The sequence below is a fragment of the Kwoniella shivajii genome, chromosome 11 (genome assembly GCF_035658355.1).
Source record: "Kwoniella shivajii chromosome 11, complete sequence".
NCBI lineage: Eukaryota > Fungi > Basidiomycota > Tremellomycetes > Tremellales > Cryptococcaceae > Kwoniella > Kwoniella shivajii.
Window position 1 is genome coordinate 1181227 of NC_085918.1, and position 22416 is coordinate 1203642.

The following is a 22416-nucleotide window of genomic DNA, read 5'->3' on the forward strand; positions in this document are numbered from 1 at the left end:
CCGTAAGCCAAATTGATGTTCAATCATTGCGGTGATATGTATAAGCAGAGGGTAATATGTTTGCAGCCAATATCACCGAGAAGAGTTAGACGAGATGGAAAATTTGGATCGAAGAGCATGTCCTCGAGACATAGCACACGTAAATAGGCATATTGAAATACATCGTAATCATCATTAAGAAGGAACATTCGTTACTGCTATTCGTTATATACATGATCCGTCTGTGTCATTCATTCGCAATGACTCCTTAGCCTTATCACTTTTATCAGTCAAAAAGCCTTGCTCCCTTATATCTTTCAGCAAGCATTACCTACTTAGCACCATTCGGTTTACGGAATCTTAACATATTCGTGATCTTAAACCTAGCATATCTTCCCCAAAATTTCCAGCGAGAATGTCTGCTCTCAACTTCTCAGTTGACGGTACCTCCTATACCACTATCTTTTAATCTATCTAATAAGGCTTGTAATCGATCTTCAACACTTTTGCCTTGTCCAGAGACTGAGCTAGCAAAACTTTTACTTGAAGGGCTCATTCCAGCTTGGCTTGGACTATGTGTCCCAACTGAGATGAAACTTTGTCCCCTATTGTGATGAAGTTGACTTTGACTTTGATCCGCGAACAAGTGTCTACCAGGACTGATAAAGCTAGGTGTCAATCGAGTCGCCGCAGGAGAAGGAGCATCTTCGAATTGAGGGTTAGGGGATCTTGACCTTTCTGGTGTTGTGGGTGTGGGTATAGCAGTTGTATCTTGATTTGGATATACGAATGGTGAAGAGCTGGAAGGTGGCCATTCGGCTCCATCTGGTGAGTGAGATATGATATCTATTCGACCGTGCGAGGCATCAAGATCTCTCGATAGATGATCGATGAGGTCGGCAACATCTCTAGAGGATGTGAAATAGACCTGTTACAAACAGAACACAGTTAGCAGAAGTATACAGCTGATGGTGTCATCCCGATGATTTGGAAGATCAAGCACTCACATCGGTGGGAGGTCTAGGTTTCTGAGGTCCGTCTCTATCCCTGTGTCTGAGATTCAACCCTTGTGTCCCCGCATTGAAAGATGTACCATTAGGTCCTCTAGGCCATCCAGCTGAACTGCCGGCCATTTGAAACACATCCTCGTTCTCGTTGATGACTGATTTTCTCAAGCTGGAGGTGTAACTGGTCGTCCTTGAGTGAGGCCTTGGAGCGTCAAATGTATACTCTTCACCGTCGACCGAACCAGCCACTGACGTTCGTAATGCGTCGACAATGTTCCAAACGACTTGTCCATCGGCATATTCACTGATACAAAATGATCAGCAAATTGCGTACCGATCCATCATAGCATAGCAGAATAGGTCGATGTGACTGTGTAGACAGATCCAATGGGTAATGAAGAATTGAAATTATACTCACGTTATCTCAACAGCCTGAGTCATCCTTCTCCTATCCAGTTGATTGGGTATTTTATCTTCCGATGTTCTTCTTTCATAATCATGCATATCATTCGAAGTTGATCTCTTTTGAGGTGATTCGAGCATTTCTTCATCGTCCTGATTCCCATACATATCAATCAGACTTCCACCTGTGGAAGATCTAGCATGAGACTCATTATCGTTGAAAGAATCACCTGGACTGGGAGATAATGATTGAGCAGATCCAGATGCCGATCCGGACTTATTGTTTGAAGGTGTGTGAGGATGCAGGAAACCCAGACCACGCAAGTCCCCAATAGCCGATTGAGAGGAACTGCCATTGACTCCACTTCCATTAGGTATAGTAGGTGTATTTCCTCCCGAATCGGAAACACTTTTACTGGAACCATGGGAGAATGAGAAATTCCTTCTATGCGCAGGCGGCGAATTTGATACTACCAATTCATGATCTTCTTTACTCAATTGTAATGGTTTTCTCCTGATTGATTGTTTACGTTGCTGAATTCCTTGGCCAGGACGAAGTGAAGATTCTGGCGATTCAGGTAAACGTGGAGTAGTTGATGCTGCTTGAGGGGTGGAAGGAATTATGTTCAGTCCTTCAGGTAAAATCATCGTCCGTCTTACGACGACTTTATCGTGAACAGGTTGAGGGGTCGAAGATTCTGGAATAGGAGCGGCAGGAGCGAGAGCAGGTGAGGGTGAAGGTTGAGCTTTCCGCGCTTTTGATAATGATCGGAATAGACCTTTCTTCTCTTTTTCAGGTTTAATTGACTTCTCCTCGTGTGAAGCTGGGTTGGGAACAGCAGTAACAGAAGTCGCATCTGGCTGAGCAGTAGAGGTACCGTCCATTCCTTTCGCAGCTAACATCAAATTAAGTTGTTCTTCACTCAAACCCAAAGCTCGTCCAGCCTCGATGAACTTGTTTCTTGTATCTTCGTCCAAGGAAGTTGGCGTCTGTTTCTCTTTTGATTGAGCAACACTTTCAATGGTAGTCATGGGACTCGTTGCTTTTTCCTGTGATGACACGGGACTTTGAGCTCGACCTTCAAGATTACCAGTTATAGTTACGGTACCGTCGGACATTTTGTTTGGTGAAGTCTCTTTGGATCGCTTCATCTTGCTTATTACATGTTTCAGCCCATTTGAATGACCTATGCTACTAGGAGGAGAAGGAATATCTTTCTGTTTAGGTGCAGTAGATGGAGGCGGTCCAGATCTTTCAGGCGGAGGAGGGAATCTGAAAGCGTCAAGATTCGGCGGTGCAGAAGGGGGACCCTGAAGATCACTTTGTTTTAGACTGATTGGCTCCTCAAGTTTCCTTGCCGCAGAAGCAGAGGCCGATCTTTGTAATCCACTTTGAGTAGGTTGCTCAGGTGGAGATAGCTTGTTCTGTTGTGCGAGTTGCTGATGTTGTTGTTGTTGTTGTAACTGTTTCTTTGGTGACAATTTCTTCTCATTTGATTGAATTGATGCAACCTCACTTCCCGAAACACTTGGTCCTTTATTTCTCAGTCCAGCGAACTTTTTCCACTTCAAACTCATTTTACTTCCTGAACCACTGGCAGACTTTTCCACACTCTTGCTTGGCCCTTGATCAACCTGATTTTCAGGCGTGAGAGGAGTAGTAGGTACATTAGCTGTTGATGATACCAATTTAGGCGACGAGATAACCATAGGACCGCCCTTCTTCGTAAACTTCCTTTCTAGTTTGCTGTTATTACCCTGAATTGATGGAGTGCGATTGAGAGCTGCTGTAGCAGCAGCGATACGTGCTTCGAAATCTCTTCTGACGTCTGGATCGTGTTCGAGGGGTAAACGGTAGTGAGCACGAGAAGATGATTTACGGGAGAGATCAGCAGAAGGAGGTGTTTGTATGTCGTCAGCAATTTCTGAAGGCGTCTCATTGTGTTGTTGGCTGGGTGGTGGTGGTGCAGGTCGAGTCGGAAACATCATTTGACTGGATTTTGAAACGGATCTTGATACATTATCACCTATACTTCCTCCTGTCAGTGGCGGGGTCAATATATGTGTGTCAACCGAAGAAGGTAATGTTGTCTTGTCTTGAGAAGGTGTTGTGCTGTGCGAGGAAGACTGTTGGGTCTCAATGTGCGGAAATCGCCAAGATGAAGGTGGAGGACTGATGGGTCGTTCGACAATGGGCGATGTCGCGTTTCGAGTGGGCAACGGCATTTGCTGATTAGGAGAGAAATATTCTGCTGACATAGCTGGCGAATACTGGAGTAACAAATGAGCATTGAGATCAATATCATTTAACACCTAGACTTACCGAAACAGTCGGGCTGCTTTCGACATCTCCTCGTAAAGCCTCTCTTTCAGCTTTAGCTTTATTGACTAACTTTTCTTGCAGCAACATCATATCTTCCAATCCAATACCACTCATTTTTCTCAGTATCTCAACGTCTCGACCCATTTGGGAAGGAGTACTGGTATTGACTTCTAATGTATCTATATCGGCTGTGCCATTTTCGAGGATGTTCTCCCATATAAAATCGTTGGGAAATTTTGACGCTTCAGAAAAATCTGAATCTATTGAGGTAGATGATGTTTCCCTTCGAAGAGTCAGAGTAGGTGATTGTGGCGCAGTCGTTTGGGCTGAAGTCGAAGGGGTCGATTCGTCTATCATCCCCTGAGCAGATACAGCTCTTTCGAAAGGCTCTTGACCGGGTACTAGACCAAATCCAAGATTATGGTGAAGTTGATGCACGCTTGCTTCCGATGTAGAACGGGAATTGGCCACATTTCGACGTCCGACGACTTGTTTTACTTGAGGCAAAATATCTTCTTCTGATCGTTCTCGTGAGGAATAATCATCTTGGTCTGACGTTGGCTCGTCCGCTTCTTGAATCATGTCAATATCAGGAGTGGAGGGATTACTATTTTGAGACGAGGACAATCGTCGACTCATAGGTGATTCACCGAGGGTTCCAACTCTGCGACGAGTGTATGACTCTGTCACGTTATCTTCCTGAACAGTGATGGACATACCGGGTCGAGTGGGAGTAACCTGGGCTTGATTAAGGGAGCGGGATCTCTCAAGAGATGTAGTCCTGGCCGCTATACCAGGCATGCCACTTAGAGGAGAAGGGGTGTTTTCGGGTGATACAGCAGATCGAATAGCATCTAGAGGAGATTGATTATTTGGTATAGCTGATCTTGATGAAGTACTAGATTGGGAGTGATGAGTCAATCTGACCGGTCTGGGTTGTCCAGGTATATAGACGGGTTGATTGGAAGATACGGTTTTGGTAGAGGAGTTCGATAACGAAGGTTGATGTCGGACCGGTTGACTTCTGGTGGGAGTGAATACCGGCATTGGTATAGATGGAAGTGGCTCTTCAACGTGGGCAAGGAGATTGTGTGTTCGAGGTGATGGAGGTAATCGAGATGGTGAGGAAGGTTCAGTATTGGTTCCAGTAAAAGTACTATTCGTAGGGGACATGTTGAAAGGAAACACTGAAGAAGTAGCAGATGGACATGACTCTTCAGATCGCAAATCAGATGGTGTTCTGTGTCGATCGATATCGTCATCATCATCACGGGCTTGAGACGCTTTTCTAGATTCCGAATCCAAAATTTCTTCTACATCGTCCACCGTTTGTTGATTCGTTCTCTCATTCGATGTTGGAGCAGCTTGAACAGCCATGCTACCTGTCTTGAGTTTACCCCCGATTTCTTCTAAAGCCATGGAAATCCGTTTCACTTGAGCAGGGGTTAAGCCGGCCAAGCGAGACTGTCTTTTTTTCGATTTCTGCTGTTTGCTCGAATTAGGGAATGACTGACTCTCCCCCGAATCAGGCGTGGGTGGACTGAAAGCAGAAGAGAATGAATGACTTTTGACATGCTTGGGTTTTGATGAAACGTTTGGTCTTACACTTGAAGTGGAAGTTGCGGTTCTTTCTGAAGCAGTCGGACTTTCAGTTCTTTTTGTGGGTTGATAATATGCATTCGCTTTTTCAGGTGAAATAGGCTTCGGAAGTGGTATGTTATCTCTTGTAGGAGTTCCATTTTCTGATGTTGTGCCTGTTGATTTCTCACTTCTTCTACTTGATAAAGAACCAGAACTATGTTTTAAATCTTTGTGACTTGTTGACTTCTTCATTTTCCTTATATACTCTGCTTCCCTCATACTTGTTCCACCACTGAATCCATATGATTTAGTCTTGAATCCTGATGCAGGGGGTAAAGCGTGAGTTGGGGTATCTGGGGAAGAAGCAACGCCGAAAGTTTGGAATGAAGAGAACGAATTCGATGTGGGTGGAGGAGAAGAAGGGAAACCACCAGAAGATGATTGCCCATTATTCCCATCGGCCTTTGACATTGACGGAATAGATGGACTGGATGTGGAAGTGGTAAGTAATGAAGGTGACGAGTACGATGTTGATAAACCACCGAATCTCCCTTGCGTTGGACTCAGTTGAGAATTTGCTCTAGCCCAGTTCTCATTCATTTGAGGTGGTCTGCCATCCCATTCATCTTGCGCGACGTCCCTGATTTCGGCGAAAAGCAGTTCTTCCTCTTCTTCCGTCAGAGCTGGTCCATTATGTCTTGCTCGTTGAGAAGCTAGGAGAGAACGTAATGACTCCTCCGGCGCAGTTGACAACGAAGGTAAAAGTACGGAGAATTGTTTGGATAGACTATCGAGCGTATAATCAGCATCGATTCGTCGCTGCTCTTGCTCATGAAATGTGGGAGGTAAGTCGTGGTACTTACGACGGGAGAATGAGAGAATTTCTAATATCGACATCTAAACTGGGTGCCTTTTCCACACCAGTTGTTCTTGTATGACTCGCCCAACTATTCTCTTCGCCATTCATTACTCTTCCGCTATCCCCAAACGAATCAGAACTTGCTTTACCACCATATCCCTCCTTGTTGGCACTAGATCCTGAAGCTGATCCTGAAGCTGTTCTTCGACCGGAGTGTTTCTTTTCTGAAGTCGAAGCCGTACGTTTCCTATTTGATGTCGATGTAAGAGTTGATATCGGACGTGTGAGTGTGGATTCGTCGGACATTGCGGTTGAAGAGATATTACAGAACATTCGAAGTATTTAACAGATATAGTTCAAAATGATGGGAAATAACGATGATTAGCTCTTGTTTGCAATGATTATGGAGAAACCAAATGACGGGGAGTGTGCGCTTTTAGACACGAGTATAGAAGATATTGTGAATGTATATTCTAAGTGAATTTGACTAACCTGAACAGACGATCCATCCCCTACCTCTTTCGCTGTATTACTCTTTCCAATTGAGGAAGAACCTGTCTACCTCTCCTTCCGAATGAAGAATGGTGAACAGATAATGAGACCCTCTTCCTATCACTTTACCTTACACTCTTTCACTTCACGTGTCTCTTGTATCGTATGTATGATTATACTCTGTTGTATTGGAATGACCCGAAGAAACTGAATCAGAAGTCGGGATATGTCTGACGCAGAAGGCAGAATAAATTGGAAAACGCCTCCGATTCGTGTTATCGCGTTTGTTCGTGTCGAATTACGTACGTCGATGTTTCGTGGATGTTTGAGCTGACAATGTGTGATTATGATTTGATGTCTAGACCTGTATCTGGTGGATGGCAGGAGTGCTGTTGATGGGATCGATGACGATGTTGGTAAGGGGGGGGACCAAGGATAATGAGATGTTGTGCAAGAAGTTATCAAGTAGATCAATGCGGTGTAAAATTATACGGAAGATTGAAAAAAGCTTTCCCTCATTGATTTTTTAGATCTTATTGTTACATGTTTTAAGGCACCCCTTCTCATCAATAACTCATCTCCCGTAAAGAGATTTCTACCATAGACAAGTGGGAGATCAAGAGCAAGACATGCATGGTGATTGGTCCCATTCATACGACATTCAGAGGTCCGCTTTGATCCACACAATGTCAAAATACTGGCCAAGAGATTGGATGAATCATGGTATCAATGACTCAATGAATTCATTGACAACGTGTGAAGGAGAAAAAAGCCTCTGATGCAATCGATGTTCCATCTGATTGACCAATGGCTATTCGATGGCGTATAACTGCCGTATACCATATCATTATTACATACATGCATATTCATAAAGTGTATGTTCATCACCAGAAGGGAAAGGTAAAGGTATATCAATGCTGGGTATGCTATCTAAATCGCTGAAATGCTTCGAACTCCCTGATCAATCTTGATGTCTCATGTTAGTAGGATGATGTTTCGCGTGGTCTCGCATGCCTCGAGACGCATTCTTCAGTGTTGTTTGGTGCTAAACTTTCTTGGCCATCTGTCTCTTCGAACTTGATTAACGAACTTCGACCACTCTTCCCTCTTTATCTGTATCCAAAGCTTCCTCAATCCCTTTAACCATTTCCCTGACTCTTTCAACGCCAACTGTCACTACACCCATGATCTCTTCTGCTGCTAAAGGTGTTCCTCCTGCTTTCGATAATACGCAAATCTCTCTTTGAGCATTCATTGTCACTGTAAGAGTTCCAGAGCAGAGAGTCGTTTCGAGGTGTGTAGGATCAAGGATTGGAGGGAGACTAGTGAGAAGTAACTTGTCAGCACCATTTTTGCCTGAGGTTGGATCTAGGTAGCCCGCGACGTCACAAGTAGCTTTGCGAGGCTGAGTTTGATACTCACTTCTCAAAGTACGCAAAAGTCAAACATAACGGTGTATGATGTATCGCCAACGGCACGGGAGCTCTTTCTTCAGGAGAATGCTACTCTCGAGCCCATATTAGATGTTATTCCTTGACATATCACAGACCCGGTGAACGATCACTTGAAATGCAAGGATGGGATGACTCACAATGATGACTTCATCACCTATAACTTCGACTTCAGGTTTTCTGAAATGTCTTAAAGCAGCCATTGAAGCCATACTTGCACAATCTAACAAATTTCCACTATCACTTAAGAAATGTAGCGTCAATCTTAACTGCCAGACTTTTTCTCCTGCTAGAATACATAAAGCTTCTCTATCAATCGCCTCGGTCCTTCGAATGGATTTCTCCAATAATCGCGTTATGAGGATCTCCGAATCGCTTGATCTATCGAAAGGCATTGATCAGTTAAAAGGAGAAGCAACAAGACAAAAGAGGAAGCAATAAGGAGGGCATCCTTGATAGAATCATACTGGCACTTACCGTCCAGATTCATACACACTACTAGCCATAGGACCGATCTCCGAGTTAATTAATAAGAAACCTTCATAAGGTCTATCATCTCTTGGTTTCACTATACTTGCTGACACTTGTGCCAGTACGCTATATGTTTTGGGAGGAATGTTCAGCTTCTTTCCTCTTCGCCATGTACTTTGATGATCCAAAGGTAATACACAGGATGGACTTACGCAGTTTTACCAAGTCTGCATTCTACAGTACCCAGTTCCTCTCCGAAAATGTATTCGACTTTACGTTGTTCGAGAGGTATTCTACCATCTAAACGTTTTCCCTCTGCTAATGCTGCGAGTAAGAAATCTTTTTGGATTGTTGGTGGGTCTATTTCTCGGACCATGTTGGTAAGATCACTATGAATGGTACGGGTTAGAAAACCTCAAGATCGTATCCTTGTGATTTCTCTTGAGATCACCATCATTGGGATCTATGTCTTGTATAACTTTTATTAAGACTCCTTATTTGCGGGGCAAAAACACAACACTTTTGATACCGGAACACGGTGACGTGGCATAAAATGGTGTTAAGATGGTGGTAATATATTTACGTAATTGAAATGTTTACGGCTGTCATTCATCTACGACGCTGAAGTAGGTATCATTTGATCGAATGCATGACGGGCTGCAGCAACGATTGTTTATCCTTGATTGTATGTGCCCATCTACAATGAGGGATATCCCACCCCACATGGCGCCGTGAGAAAACTCGATCTTCAGCCGGTTCGGATTGTACTCCCCACGAGTAGCGTGAAATGACAATTCCGTCAATCTCGGCTTGTCTATCAGGATCGCGGTGACAGTTCGCAAGATATATGATCATGTGTTATGCTATTCAGGCCATAATGCCTTTGTCATCCTTCAAGTACTCCCGTTGTGGCCTTTTAGAAGGTGGAGGACGATGATGAGTTCGGGTAAACCATCGCAGGTATAAAAAGTGGAGGTCGAATTCCAGACAGTGAAGTCATCTCCATCTGCATGTCTTTGACGTCATTGATACGACTCTAGTGGGATATTCCAGCAAAAAGGATGGTTTATCGAAAGGTGTGGTTAATTATATACTCCACTGCTGGAATGTTTATCGGGAACAGGTGCATGAATCAGTGATACATAAACAGATCGAAAAAGCATATTCTCCCCTTTGTCTCTCTTTTGTACACTTCACTTTCATCATAATAACACATAATTGAAATCACATATCACTAAGTTCAAAATGCAAGCAGCAGCCAACGCAGTCCAGGATTATATGGGTCCAGTACCCATCGATCAAAATGCTAAACCAGAATACAAACATCGTCCTGATGGATCAACGATGAAAGCATTAGCATGGTTCGGTAACGAAGATGTAAGAATGGTAGATGCCCCTATTCCTGATATCTCAGAAGCGAAAGATGTCATCTTGAAAGTCACAGGAACCACCATTTGTGGTTCAGATTTACATCTCTATCACGCGGAGATGCTGGGTTTGCAAAAAGGCGATATTTTGGGTCACGAGTTTATGTAAGTTGGCCTTGTCAATGGGAAGGGGGTGGGACGGGGGCGAGATATAGGTTTGGGTAGGGGGTGGGCAGGGGGCGAGATATAGGTTTGGGTAGGGGGTGGGACGGGGGCGAGTCATGTTACGGGCGGGATGGGTCGGGGAGGGTGGGCGATAGTGTGAGTGGGTGTGAGTGTGGGTGTATCGCGTGTCGCGTTGCTCGGTGAATCAGTGATAGCGAGAGTCATCGTGCTGCCAGTCTTTCTCTAGTCGCATTTCACCAATAGTGTCATGACGCTGACCGATGTTTCCTATCACACAGGGGTGTCGTCGACAAGGTCGGCCCCGAAGTGACCTCTTTGGCACCCGGAGACAAAGTTGTCGTGTCTTTCCAAGTCGCTTGTGGTACATGTCGATACTGCAAGAAGAACTTTTCATCCATGTGTGACAGAACCAACAACTCTTCCCTCATGGCGAGCATGTATGGTCAAAGAGACGCAGGATTCTTTGGTTATGGACACATGACGTATGTCTATATTCCACCTTCTTGCTTTTTACTAGAGCGATCCACGTAGAAGCAAGCTAATGCGATACGTTAGTGGAGGTGTTCCAGGAGGACAAGCTGAATATGTCAGAGTACCATTTGGAGAAGTCAACTGTCTCAAAGTACCCCCTGGTGTATCAGATGAACAAGTCCTTTGTGAGTTGACTAAAATCGAACTGTGCCACTTCTGTGTATGAAAGGCTGACTGATTTCCCTTGTATAGACTTGTCCGATGTACTTCCTACTTCATATCATGCCGTCGTTGACACTAGAGTAGAAGAAGGTGATATTGTTGGTATTTGGGGGTAAGTCGATCTCCTACATCATTCATACGCCTAACAAACGCTGATATATATCATATCCTAGTCTCGGTCCTATTGGTGTATGTCGAGCTCCCGACTGTTGATCTAGATATCTTCGCTGACTGATTGTGTTTCTAGCTTGCTTGTGTCAAATGGGCTCTGCTCAAAGGTGCCTCTAAAGTTTACGCCATTGATGCTCAACCCGCTCGACTTGCCGCCGCAGCCGCACTTGGCAATGTCGTTACCGTTGATTTCAAGAATGAGGATGTATCCAAAAAGATCCATGGTGAAGTACCTGGTGGTCTAGATGGTGAGCTTCAGTCCATGCACAAGTGTTTATGGTCGAATTTAATAACGCTGACACTGTCTGACGCCTTATAGTTTGTATCGACGCCACATCGTTCCATGAACCCAAGACGATGTTACACAAAGTTGAGAAAGCATTAATGCTCGAGACTGATGTATCTGAAACGCCCAATGAAATGATCTGGCTCGTGAAAAAATTTGGCAGAGTAGGTCTTATCGGTGCTTATTCAGGTTACACAAACCATTTCAACATTGGTGCATTAATGGAGAAGGGTGTAAGATTTATCGGAAATGGTCAAGCTCCAGTCCACCTCTATTGGCATGAAATCTTGAACGACTATATCCTTACTGGTAAATTCGATGTGAGGATGTTAGTTTCTCACAGAGTTGCTATTGAAGATTTCCCTAAATTATATAACAAATTCGATAAGAGATTTGCTGGTGTAGAGAAAGTCTTCGTTCAAACTAAATTCAGGTTAGTAAAGTCTCTTACCTTCTATACATCATGTCATAGTGAATGGCAGTACAATAATGCTGATGCTCTTCGTCCCCTAAAATATAGCGAACCTCCTGGACAAGGTTTCCCTCAATTGACCAAAGTTGACGACTGGGCCAATAAAGTTCTTTAATCGATCTTGATAAAACCCGAGGCATGTAGAGTCAAAGAATGTAGCTATAGTCGAATTCGTAAATGGGAGTCATGTATTGAATGAAGTGAATCATCTGAGTAGTAAACCGGGCACGTTTCTCCCACGCTTCCGTTCCCCTTATGCCACAGGGATTGGGAACAAGTTTAACAGAATAGATGATAGGTTCAGTTTAGATCTCCATGCATGTACTGGCAGATCTGTAATCAACTGATGCATCGTCATCTATTAATCTCCTTATTTGTCCGCTTCCTTCTTCTTATCTTGCTCTGGAATAGGATTCCAAACCCATTGATCTCCTTCTCCTCGACCACAAGCTTCGCACTTCGGTATTTCCATTCGCCAGATAGAGCTTCAATGTGGGAGCTCTCCTTCCTCTCCAACCTTGGGTATTATAACCTTTTGTCATTTCATCCATAACAATTCTCTCAATTTTCTCTAAAGCTTTTTTCTGCCTTTGCTCTTTCTTATGTTGACATTCCACGGTCGACCAAGAAGCGACAGATGAGCTGTCTTCTTGATCTGATTCAGCATGACTTTCTTCTTCAGGATCACTATCGTCAAAGATATTGTCGAAATGATAATTTTCGTCTCCTTTGTGCCAACCTCTCAGAATCTTTGCTAACCCATATAACGATCGTGGCTTTATCGACTTTGGCTTTGATTGGAGTTTTCAGAGTCAACCATGCTGGGTAAGTGGATTGCACTGAACGTACGTCATATGGACAGCATCATGTTTCTTCAATCCCATAGGTTCGTCCCAGAAGGATTGAGCAAAGAATGGGTCGACGGTCCCTCTAGGACTGAACGTTGGGTTTCCTTCGAAAATATCATCATCTTGCCATTAATCATCATCTCCCATCGGGACATCAACACCATCTGCCACTATAGTAGGGGGCGGTCCGCTCGATCCGCTTGCCTGTCGATTTATGTTAGACGAACCACTAATTTCACCAAACATGATTCCTCGAAGTATTGCATCCTCAGGTTCCTCAATGTGTCCTTGGCTTGAGAGACTTTTCTCCCTTGGATCATCATCGGGATTAGCATCTTCAAAACTTCTGACCATGATCCTATTTCTCGTACCCCAATAAACTGGAAACCCTTTCTTATCATGAGGTTCATTATGTACAATGATCAGTTTGGGTAATATACCATCTTCTATATCCATAGCTCTAACTTCAGATCTACTATCCAAATTATATTCACAAATCTTTTTTGGTCTGAGAGATCTCCAAATTAAAGCTCTCAATGGTGTTATAGCGTGAGTAAACGAATCTTACACATGATAAGATCCGATGTTATCTGCGAATATACATGTTCCCAACGTCAATGAATCAAGTTGAGGGGTAATGATGAGATCTAATGGGATAGAAGATAATATACGTGTTGCCGAATCCATATATCTATCTTGCTCCTTAATTTTTCCATATATCAAGTTTCCAGCTACTTGCATTCGTTTTTTGGTTTCTGTTGGATTATCAACTTCTGCATTAGGCCATTCGTCGTCTCTGGGACCCATTGAAACTCCCAATCTAGGAATAATGTTAAGTCGTCTAACATGTCTTAGTAATGGTAATTTCGTATTTCCAGCTTTGATGTTATCCACATCATCCGTGACTGATGAGACAGAGAAACAGGATTGCTTGAACGTGATCTTCTCGGTCTTGATAGGAGCGGGGCTGTTCGCACCAAGAAAGAAGGAATCGATATTGTATACGATTGGGGAACGATAAAGGTGAGGAGCAGCAGCTAAGAAGAATATCTAACGAAATGACAATGACTCAAATCAGCTCGAGTCCATCTCTTCTCCGTGAAATTCGAACAGAATATTAGGACAGAAAGTAACACGTACCGAATTCACCCTCAACGCACTTGCAAGTCTAGGTTGAGCTATGAAGACACCTTCATCTCCCGTTTCTAAACACATGGAGAAGATATGACCCCATAACTATGGGCTTAGCTCGCAAACAGTCATTCTTCGTTATAACTGCCGAATTATATATGGTCGGAAAAGACTGCGGTGAATCAAGCTTGGATACCGCTGACTTACTGTTGGTCATCCGGCAGAAAGACACAATGAAACTAAAAGTTAGTTTCAGGTCACAAAACCTGCAGCTTTCCAGCTTAAAGAACATCCTAAATATGATTTTCATTAAGGTGACATCATGACTAAAATAATTATCATCTTTTTTGCGTGAATACATATATAGAATGAATCGTTTCACCAATGCCAGCGATCGCCTTCTCCTTGACCACAAGCAGGACATTTGGGCATCTTCTCAGCGAGCTGAAAGATGAATCTGGGGCCGGTGTGCACAAATTCACAGTCGTAACAGTTTGCTCTTAGTGACGCGTTCAAGTCTGCTTGCAATTTTGCCAAACGCTTTTCCTGATATTCCCGTTTATCGATCTCTGACCGTCCATATCCAGAGATCCGCCTTCGATCTGTTGATGAGAATCCGTCTTGTACTGCACCTCCTATCCGGCGCGACCATGCTGCCCAGTCTTCCATAACGACCATCTTCTCCAGACCGTATATCTCAATAATTGTGTCTTGAGTGAAACGACGCTTGAGTTCGGTATTCTCGCTATGCGGCATCCAGCTTGGAAGACCGCTCCAGATGCATGCACTCAGCCATCCAGCCAGCTCATCGTTGAGTTTGTTGATCCATTCTTCACCAAAATATGGTCGACTTTCATCCTCGTCTTCGGTACCTTCATCGCTGTCTTCTCCTTCTCCTTCGCCTTCTCCTTCTTCGTCTTCGTCTTCTTCTTCTTCTTCCTCCTCGTCATGTGCCTTCTGATCATTCTTATCCTCAGTCATACTAAATTGACCCCAAACTTTGCCTCTGAACGCGGTATACCTTGAGCGGTGCTTAGAGACACTCCTAATCGTAATGATATTTCTTGTTCCCCAGACCGGAGTGAAGAATTCTCGCGTGCCAATGTGAAGCCAGTTCTCTTGCTGGATTCTTCCAGTGAGATATTCATCCGTGTCAAATACCAGCGGTCGCCATCCGTTCGGCATATATTCGCACCAGTATCTTGGTGTGATAAGCTCTAGAAGATGGCTCCTAAAGGACACCAAGTCCTCGGCCGAACCACCATGTGCACCGGTCTCTCTCCGCAACCGTGAAGTTCCAACAGTAATGCTTTCCAGTGCGGGCATAAAAAAATCGCAGGTCATTATTTCGTCAGGAACGAATCTTCATTTGATGTCCACAGCTTGTTTGAGATTGTTACGACGTAACAATGCGTGGTCATGATCTCGATGAGCCAATGGGATGATAGTGCACCGACGAACATTGTGCAGAAGAGGTAGTTTCGTATTCCCCTTTTCAAAGTAATAGTCTTGTGGATTTGTGAGTCGAGGGCGGCTTTCCCCCTCAGATCGAATAATGACCGAACGATCGGCACCAAGAAAAAAGTTCCCAACGTCCTCTACCACAGGTGAGTCGTACAGTAAGCGGCCGGCAAAGAAATAGAATTTCTAGACATCGTGTCAGTCGAAGCTGCAGCTTATGACTGGGCAAAAAACTACACGCACCTTGCTTATTCGTAGAGCGGCGACGAGTCTGGGTTGAGGTACGAATTGAGTTGTGTTACTTGGCTCCAAGCAGAAAGAGAGTATAATAGTGAATATCTCATCTGGAAATATGGCTATTGACATGATGGACAGATCAGGTCGATTTGCAGACTTTAACAGAGAGAGATAGTGGTCAGAGAGTCGAACAAAGGAGATGGCAAGAATAGGTAGAAAGGAGGGAGAAATGTATCATACAAGAGACAGTATAGCTAACCATGTAGACCTCGTGACGTATGAAAGTTGAATCACTTCCTAACCTTCTTTTCGAGGAGTCATACGATGTCTCACTTAGGGATCCAGAATGTGGCGGATGGTTGCTAACGCTATGGTCTCGCTTAGGTCCATACCATGACATTTCATTGTCCTTCTTGTAGGCTTCTGAGGAAATTGCCGTAGTCTTGGTCTTCAATCTAACTCAACCGCCTTGGTCTTCTAAACAGATCCCACTAGCGCCTTGTTCTTAACCATAGGATCTATATTTTTGGATTTACTCTTGCCAGAACGAATCTCGTTGACGGAGGGTTGATCTATAAAATGGCCTTTCACACCTTGCGGGCTGTTTGAGCTTTTACTTCGAACTCGATATGTGTATTCCTTCTCCTTTGTCTCTCATTCATTTATGTTCGATTACTCTAATTGATCTCCTAGCCGAATAATCTGCCCGAAAAGAAGTATCGTTCGACTCATCCCAGTTAGCATCGAGTAGCTTTTAAATCTCCACGGTGGGCTCGTCTTTGGGAAGAGTGAAGATATTGTCAAGACAATGCTCGTAGATAAACTTTCAAATAGTGAGTGATTCACATCTTTCATTTGACCGCTCGCACTAAAACCTCAGTCTTGGTTTCAAAAGAAAAAGTAATTTTCACGGATGAGTTGAATCACTGAAACGATAGACGATTCTTTCTTTCGCCCAAGTTTCTGTTATCAAATCAAGATCCAACAGTAGCACGTTTGAGGTTCGGTGTGACAACAGTACTTTGATCAGGTGATATGTTTGCAATTAAGAGCTGCTATGCCATAGGATATCTTCTGTTTCACGTATATCTGCCTCTCATCCTTTGGTTTCAGTTCACCCTCGAATCAAGCTCTGACGCTGCCTGAAACATAGATCGAGTGGGTCACGAAGTATTCGGAAGGCAAAAATGGGGGAGAGTCCCCGTAGTAGCTCTCCAATCCCTCACTGTCATCCTCATTCTTCATACGATAGACTTACGGCGTACAATACGATAATGGTGTGAGAGGAAGATATATCCGGCGCTGCAACGGCCAAGAAAGCCGGATCAATAATTGAAGCGTACAAATTACTCAGATATTTCAATGATCCTCCCCCCTCTCTGAACACCTACCTCTGGTACTCTCGAGATTCTATATCTTGGCTAGATCCAGCTGCCATGTTTGCCTTTTCCACAACATTGGCATCCAGGGTAATCAACAGCCAAAAAGAGATTTAGGGACGGGGCTTTGCTTCCTGTTCTTCGCCAATATCCTCCCTCAGATACGTTCAACTCTTGTTTAATTATATGCTGCATCTTCTTCAACCTCATGCTTTGCGCTATGATCTTGTGTTGATCATCATGAGTGAATGATACTTGATCTGGGGCTAGTGTCTGGGCAAAGAGAGAAGGTGAAGGAGGCGACAAACTGGAGTTGTCTATCTGGTCAAGCGAAGGACCCGCCATAACTTTCTCCAATCCATATATCTCGATTTCCGTCCTTGCATTGATTGCATCTTGCGTGGCACAATGCAGTCTTCTGATCCAGGAAGGCATAGATCGAATCACAGTGTAAACCATATTTCTGGTGAGATCTTCTTCTGTGAAGACTGGCTTGGGCAACATATCTAATTCTTCAGGAGTCGTACCCGCTGCTATAACAGGATCTATCACAGCATTGCCGTCCGTTATCTCTGTCTGAACCATTGGTGCCGATAGATAATTTGGCGACTTGAAGAGGGCTATGTCACGCTCTCCTCTGATAGAAATCATATTCTTAGTGCCCCATACCAGAGGGAATGTCCCGTCTAATCTCGTATGTATATTTACTGTCTCTGGTAAGGCGTTGAGCTCATGATTGATAAAATCGGATTGAATTGGCTCAAAGCAGTACCCGTGTAGTGGACTTCGTTCGCACCAGTACTTAGGTTTACATGTTTCCATCAATTTTCGTCTAATATGATGGATTTCGGAGAAAAAGCGTGAGTGGATTCGATCAGTTTCCGGGGAATCACTGAACACGTGAGGGCCTATAGACATGCCCTCCAGTCGAGGTGTGATTGACGTTTCGACATCTGCCAATTGTACCAGAGTGTTTTTAACCTGATGATACGATGATTGTTGTTCATCTATAGCCACACTGAATCCTTTCAAGCCAAGTGAGTAAGGGATGATAGTAAATCTTCTAACATGTCGAAGTAGAGCTAATTTGGATTTCCCCTCGCGTATGAGCTCAAGGTCTGTCAAGTTGTTCAGAGCTGTAGATTTGGGAGATTGTCTTGATCCATTTGAGCCCAGCAGGAAAGCACCGAGATCCTGAATGGTGCAATCTCGATAGAGGACAGAAGCAGCAATGGAGAAGAAATGCTGTAGTATGGGAAACGGCTCGAGAACGATCAGCCTGATACGATCACACAATCATGGTAGGCTCTATACAACCCAACCGCTCACCGAGTTGACACGTAGCAGAATCGCCAGGGTAAGTTGCCGAAGCTGTTTATTCTCTTCATTAGGTACAGCACAATAGTCGAATATATGTGACCATAATTCCGGACTGAGAGCTGGCGGACTCATCATTTAGTGAAGGATTGAAGGAGTCATACAAGACTCACCTTTCAGAGACGGGACGGGAGGACAAGTATCTCATGGAATCAACACGATTAGATGTAGGTGCACTCGCGTATGTAGCAAAATCAAGCTCGTCATGTCTCGTCATCGGACATCTCCGGTATGCTGCTTTGTCTTTCGGTCTTTCGATCCTTTGCACGCACTCTTGTTCACGAAAACTATCGTGGACATCGTTCGCAAACGGAACTAAACTGGCAAAATCGCTCCGTGTGTGTTGCTGCTCTAGGTCATCAACAATTCGTACCTATGAACAGGGCGGGAATCTACACGCGCTCATAAATAGCCCTATTTTGAGTAAGGTGCGCAAATCAATCTCAATAACGTTATTACCACTTTACGAACTAGAAGCTTCGCTGGGGCTCTAGAATCGCATTTGGTGTAAGGAGGGATATCTGGTTGGTAAGAAGGCTGATCCAACCATTGAAGGAGGAATAGATAACATACGAGATACATTTACGGAACAGAGATCGCCTTGAGAGTGTCCGTGATCCGGTAATTCTACTAACGTCTATCACCCTTCCCGAGAAGATTTCGTAGCCTTCGTCCTCCCCGGTGGACTCTCCTCTTCATCGGAAGTAGCCATATCTAATGTATTTTCAAGGTATGTCAAATCTGAAATAGCTAGGCTGTTAGTTCTATCGCTGTGTTGTGGGATCAAATTCGCGTTTCCAGTGGGCGAGTATGCAGCCAATGTTTCCTCTATGTTTCTGCTGCCTATCTCATACCCTGGATACGGAGAATAGCCAAAGACCGCATTCTTGTTCTCTGGAGTATATGTCATATCTTTCGACTCAGTCTCCGTTTGAGGTGTAGTAATTTCGAAGGACGAACCGCATCCCTTCGGATCTTCCTCCTCCCACGCGGGTTGAAAGCTAGGATCGAGTAAGCATCGAACTTGCGCTTTATCAGCTTCGGAAGGGCGGTCTGTGATTGGAGCTATCAAGCGAGGCTTGAAGGACGATTGTTTTCTTGGGTCTTCCGAGATGAGAAACTCAGATATCGAAAAATCCTTCGCACCCGCTTGGTCCAATTTCTTGTTTACTGCTCTACGAAATCCAGGCCATTGACAAGTCAGATCTTCTTTTGTAAAAGATATCGTCCAATTGCCAGAATCTCCGGAAATTGATAAAGTGTTTGCTTTTCGGAAGTCCGTAGCGCGAACTGCAACATGTAATTCCGTAGGATTTTCTGAATTAGAACACCATGGCCTGCTAATGCTCAGAGAATCTTTCTGATCAGTTAGGCTGGTTAGCATTTACCTGAATGGCACTGCAGGCAAATTCAAGACTTACACAATCATGACACAGAGTAACTTGGTTGCTCTCCCTGGCGGAAAAGCGGTAATGACCTGTACATTTTCCATCTTCGTCGAAACGAGTTTTACGTGGCATCCCCTGGGGAAGGGTAGCTCTTGATTTCCGTCGCGGCCATCTCTGCTCCTTCACAGGTCGAGACCCGTGACATCTCTCAGTAGCAGAGATTTGTCGTGTCAAAAAGCTGTCGCTTGGAACTGACCGTGGCATCTGTGAAAGCTGACCATGCGAAGCCGCAGAGTCCACTGGAGTAGAGATGTCTGATCGATCCATCGAACGATATATGAGTAAATCGATGGGTCCTGAAGTTGGATCTCCGTAAACGCTCTGTTACTGCGAATGATATTCTGCACGGTTTGGACGCTTGATTACGAGCTAAGCTAACTCAAATGTGGAACGAAGTACCGAATAGAGTAGTGGTTATCTTTTGGGGATGCAGTATTGTCAACTTTCGAAAGTGGTGAAGCAATCAGAGCGAACGGCAAACTGACTTTTAATTCAGCGTATCTGCGCAAAGGATGGAGGTAAGACAATCGAAGAGTCAGTCCAGCCTATCAAAGGGTGTCAACTCGGGCAGTCCCATTCATAAATTGGCTACATTCTATTTTAGTCAACCACACGGATTGACAGTATGAACAAGCCGATTTGCCTGCAAGTGTAATCATGTCTGATTGCAAGTCTTGCACTGAATGATACGTCATTGAACCCTTTGTTTATCGAAAAAGCTTCTCAGGTATTATTCTCGGTGAGACGCGATGGACTGAGGACTATTTCCACATTGTTGTACAGTGTATCTACTATACAAGGTTCACATCAGGCGCAAGATAGATTATGCTTTTCTCCCTCGAACGATCAAACAAGGAGGTTGAGGTCCATTCTCTCCGAAAACAGGTAAAGTACCTCTCTTTTCAGCGTAAACATCGACCAATCCGTATGACTTGAACAGTTCAGTGAGTGATTCCACACTAGCAGCGGGTCTATAATGATCAGGAGCGTTGACGGAACCTCCCTTGAGAGCCTATATACGACCACAGTATGAGTTTAGGTGAATGGCTTTTTTGGATAGACATATCACCTAAATGATAAACTCACCTTTCCTTCTTTATTCATACGGGTAACATCTCTCTCTTCCTCTTTATCTTTGCCGTTCTCGACCAATCCAAATTCTGTGAGCACGAACCAGCCTCCTTTCTTCAATAATCCGATAGCACCCAACATGAAGGGATCGACGTCATCTACATGATGCAAGACCAAATTCGATACAGCTAGGTCAAATTGTGCTTTTGGCGGAGAGATTTTACGTGATTTATCTTCGCTTGTAGGTGACGATAAGGGTTCTCCGTCTTCAAATATCTTGGCTGACGACGATGATAAGGCATGAAGAGTGCCTGTCAAGCTTGGATAGGAAGAAGAAGGTAGGTACGAGTTTAAGGACATGATCATTGAGGGTGATAAGTCGATAGCGTGGACTAAAGCGAATGTAGGTAAGAGATGTTTGGTCACAGCTCCAGGACCTGATAAATTGCACAATGAGCATTGACTCATGACGAAGATGATTCACAGATATGATCTAAGATATGATGTTATGAGACAGCGTGAAGAGAGATTTACCAGATCCAATTTCAAGAACATCCCATCTCTTCAAGTCCTCCACATCTATACCAGCGGATGCCAGTGAGTGTAAGATCGACTGGTGAGTTATTTGTGCAACTTCGAGACTATAAAATCCGATGAATACATGAGTCACTAGCTCTCAGGAGAAATGTGTACAAGCGAAAAGAGACGTTGATAATGAAAATTAGGTAACGTCTTCTACTCACACTCCAGGTTTAGCCAAGTAGTCCTGTCCTGACCAGAGATCAGACTCGTCGCCTCCCCCGTGAGAATGCCAATGTGAATGAGCGTGACCATGTGAATGGCCATGATCATGAGGATGAACATGTTCATGAGAGTGGGTCGTTTCTTGAGAATTCATGCTGAAACCGTTAAAATTGAGATAAAGTAGTACGGGAACAAAAGCGATAAGCCAGTATAACATTTGTACATGGAATACTTCGTGAACAAAAGTAGACACCGATCCTTGCTTATATATGTTTGAGGACGGAAAATAACAAGCATGAATGTAATCGTCAGGTGAAATAGGTTAATTGTTATCTTGGCGGGTTTTTCACGCCGATCGGCCTCCGCTCGGGCCCCGGGAGAAGGCGCGAGTGTGGAAAGTCACCGCCGAAATTGCTTATTGTTCCGATTGATTCAGCTTCATCACTTCAAGCAAAACTCGGAGGTGTGTTGCAGCGATAGACGCACACCTGAATGCATGCATATCCCGCTTATCTGGTCTAGGAATGGGTCAACCAGAGCCTGCATACCACTGCTTATATAATCATTGCAATTGCTAAAGTAAATTGGCTTCTCTTTGTTAAAGCCCACCTACTCTGAACAGTACCATCCATTTCGTTCAAGTCCGATACGGGACTTTCTTGGAGGAAAGATATCTCTATCAGAGCAAGAGGATCTTTTGACCTTACATATTGCCTATCTCTCAAAGTGAAAGGCTGACGCAATATTATGAGCTTGTAACAAGTTTATCTTACCAGGATTGTGGTTCCTGGTGTGAGACGCTCCTACCATGCTCTAGGGATACAGTCACCTTGTTTTTTGAGTGATTGTCATATTCTGAATATCACGTGAGTTTATCAGCCTCTGCATTCCTATCCGGAAGAAATTCGATCAATCTGTCAATCTTTGTAAGCTGCCATTGTCATTGCTCAGCTATTTAGCATCTCATATTACACTAAAAA

General features: G+C 44.0%; 8 protein-coding genes across 8 annotated transcripts; 1 reads left to right on the forward strand and 7 right to left on the reverse strand.

The window, feature by feature from the left end:
- Positions 1–412: 412 nt before the first annotated feature.
- Positions 413–6457, reverse strand: IL334_007857 (uncharacterized protein; the record flags this gene model as incomplete). The annotated part of the gene is made up of 5 exons (XM_062939546.1): positions 413–907; positions 987–1290; positions 1405–3659; positions 3712–6079; positions 6156–6457. 5 exons carry the CDS (start codon positions 6455–6457, stop codon positions 413–415), a joined length of 5724 nt encoding a protein of 1907 aa, XP_062795597.1.
- A 1267-nt stretch (positions 6458–7724) lies between these two features.
- On the reverse strand, positions 7725–8941 carry IL334_007858 (uncharacterized protein; the record flags this gene model as incomplete). Its single annotated transcript, XM_062939547.1, has 5 exons — positions 7725–7965; positions 8066–8145; positions 8235–8475; positions 8572–8691; positions 8778–8941. 5 exons carry the CDS (start codon positions 8939–8941, stop codon positions 7725–7727), a joined length of 846 nt encoding a protein of 281 aa, XP_062795598.1.
- Positions 8942–9810: 869 nt separating this feature from the next.
- On the forward strand, positions 9811–11855 carry IL334_007859 (uncharacterized protein; the record flags this gene model as incomplete). Its single annotated transcript, XM_062939548.1, has 8 exons — positions 9811–10097; positions 10397–10600; positions 10674–10774; positions 10842–10923; positions 10985–11000; positions 11059–11230; positions 11302–11701; positions 11789–11855. 8 exons carry the CDS (start codon positions 9811–9813, stop codon positions 11853–11855), a joined length of 1329 nt encoding a protein of 442 aa, XP_062795599.1.
- A 277-nt stretch (positions 11856–12132) lies between these two features.
- On the reverse strand, positions 12133–13803 carry IL334_007860 (uncharacterized protein; the record flags this gene model as incomplete). The annotated part of the gene is made up of 5 exons (XM_062939549.1): positions 12133–12427; positions 12480–12579; positions 12816–13096; positions 13157–13638; positions 13729–13803. The coding sequence occupies 5 exons, from the start codon at positions 13801–13803 to the stop codon at positions 12133–12135; spliced, it is 1233 nt and encodes a 410-aa protein (XP_062795600.1).
- Positions 13804–14097: 294 nt separating this feature from the next.
- IL334_007861 (uncharacterized protein) lies at positions 14098–14904 on the reverse strand (the record flags this gene model as incomplete). Its single annotated transcript, XM_062939550.1, has 1 exon — positions 14098–14904. One exon carries the CDS (start codon positions 14902–14904, stop codon positions 14098–14100), a length of 807 nt encoding a protein of 268 aa, XP_062795601.1.
- Positions 14905–16838: 1934 nt separating this feature from the next.
- On the reverse strand, positions 16839–18248 carry IL334_007862 (uncharacterized protein; the record flags this gene model as incomplete). The annotated part of the gene is made up of 2 exons (XM_062939551.1): positions 16839–18041; positions 18126–18248. The coding sequence occupies 2 exons, from the start codon at positions 18246–18248 to the stop codon at positions 16839–16841; spliced, it is 1326 nt and encodes a 441-aa protein (XP_062795602.1).
- A 565-nt stretch (positions 18249–18813) lies between these two features.
- On the reverse strand, positions 18814–19557 carry IL334_007863 (uncharacterized protein; the record flags this gene model as incomplete). Its single annotated transcript, XM_062939552.1, has 1 exon — positions 18814–19557. One exon carries the CDS (start codon positions 19555–19557, stop codon positions 18814–18816), a length of 744 nt encoding a protein of 247 aa, XP_062795603.1.
- Positions 19558–20444: 887 nt separating this feature from the next.
- Positions 20445–21590, reverse strand: IL334_007864 (uncharacterized protein; the record flags this gene model as incomplete). Its single annotated transcript, XM_062939553.1, has 4 exons — positions 20445–20633; positions 20708–21129; positions 21227–21333; positions 21436–21590. 4 exons carry the CDS (start codon positions 21588–21590, stop codon positions 20445–20447), a joined length of 873 nt encoding a protein of 290 aa, XP_062795604.1.
- Positions 21591–22416: the final 826 nt, after the last annotated feature.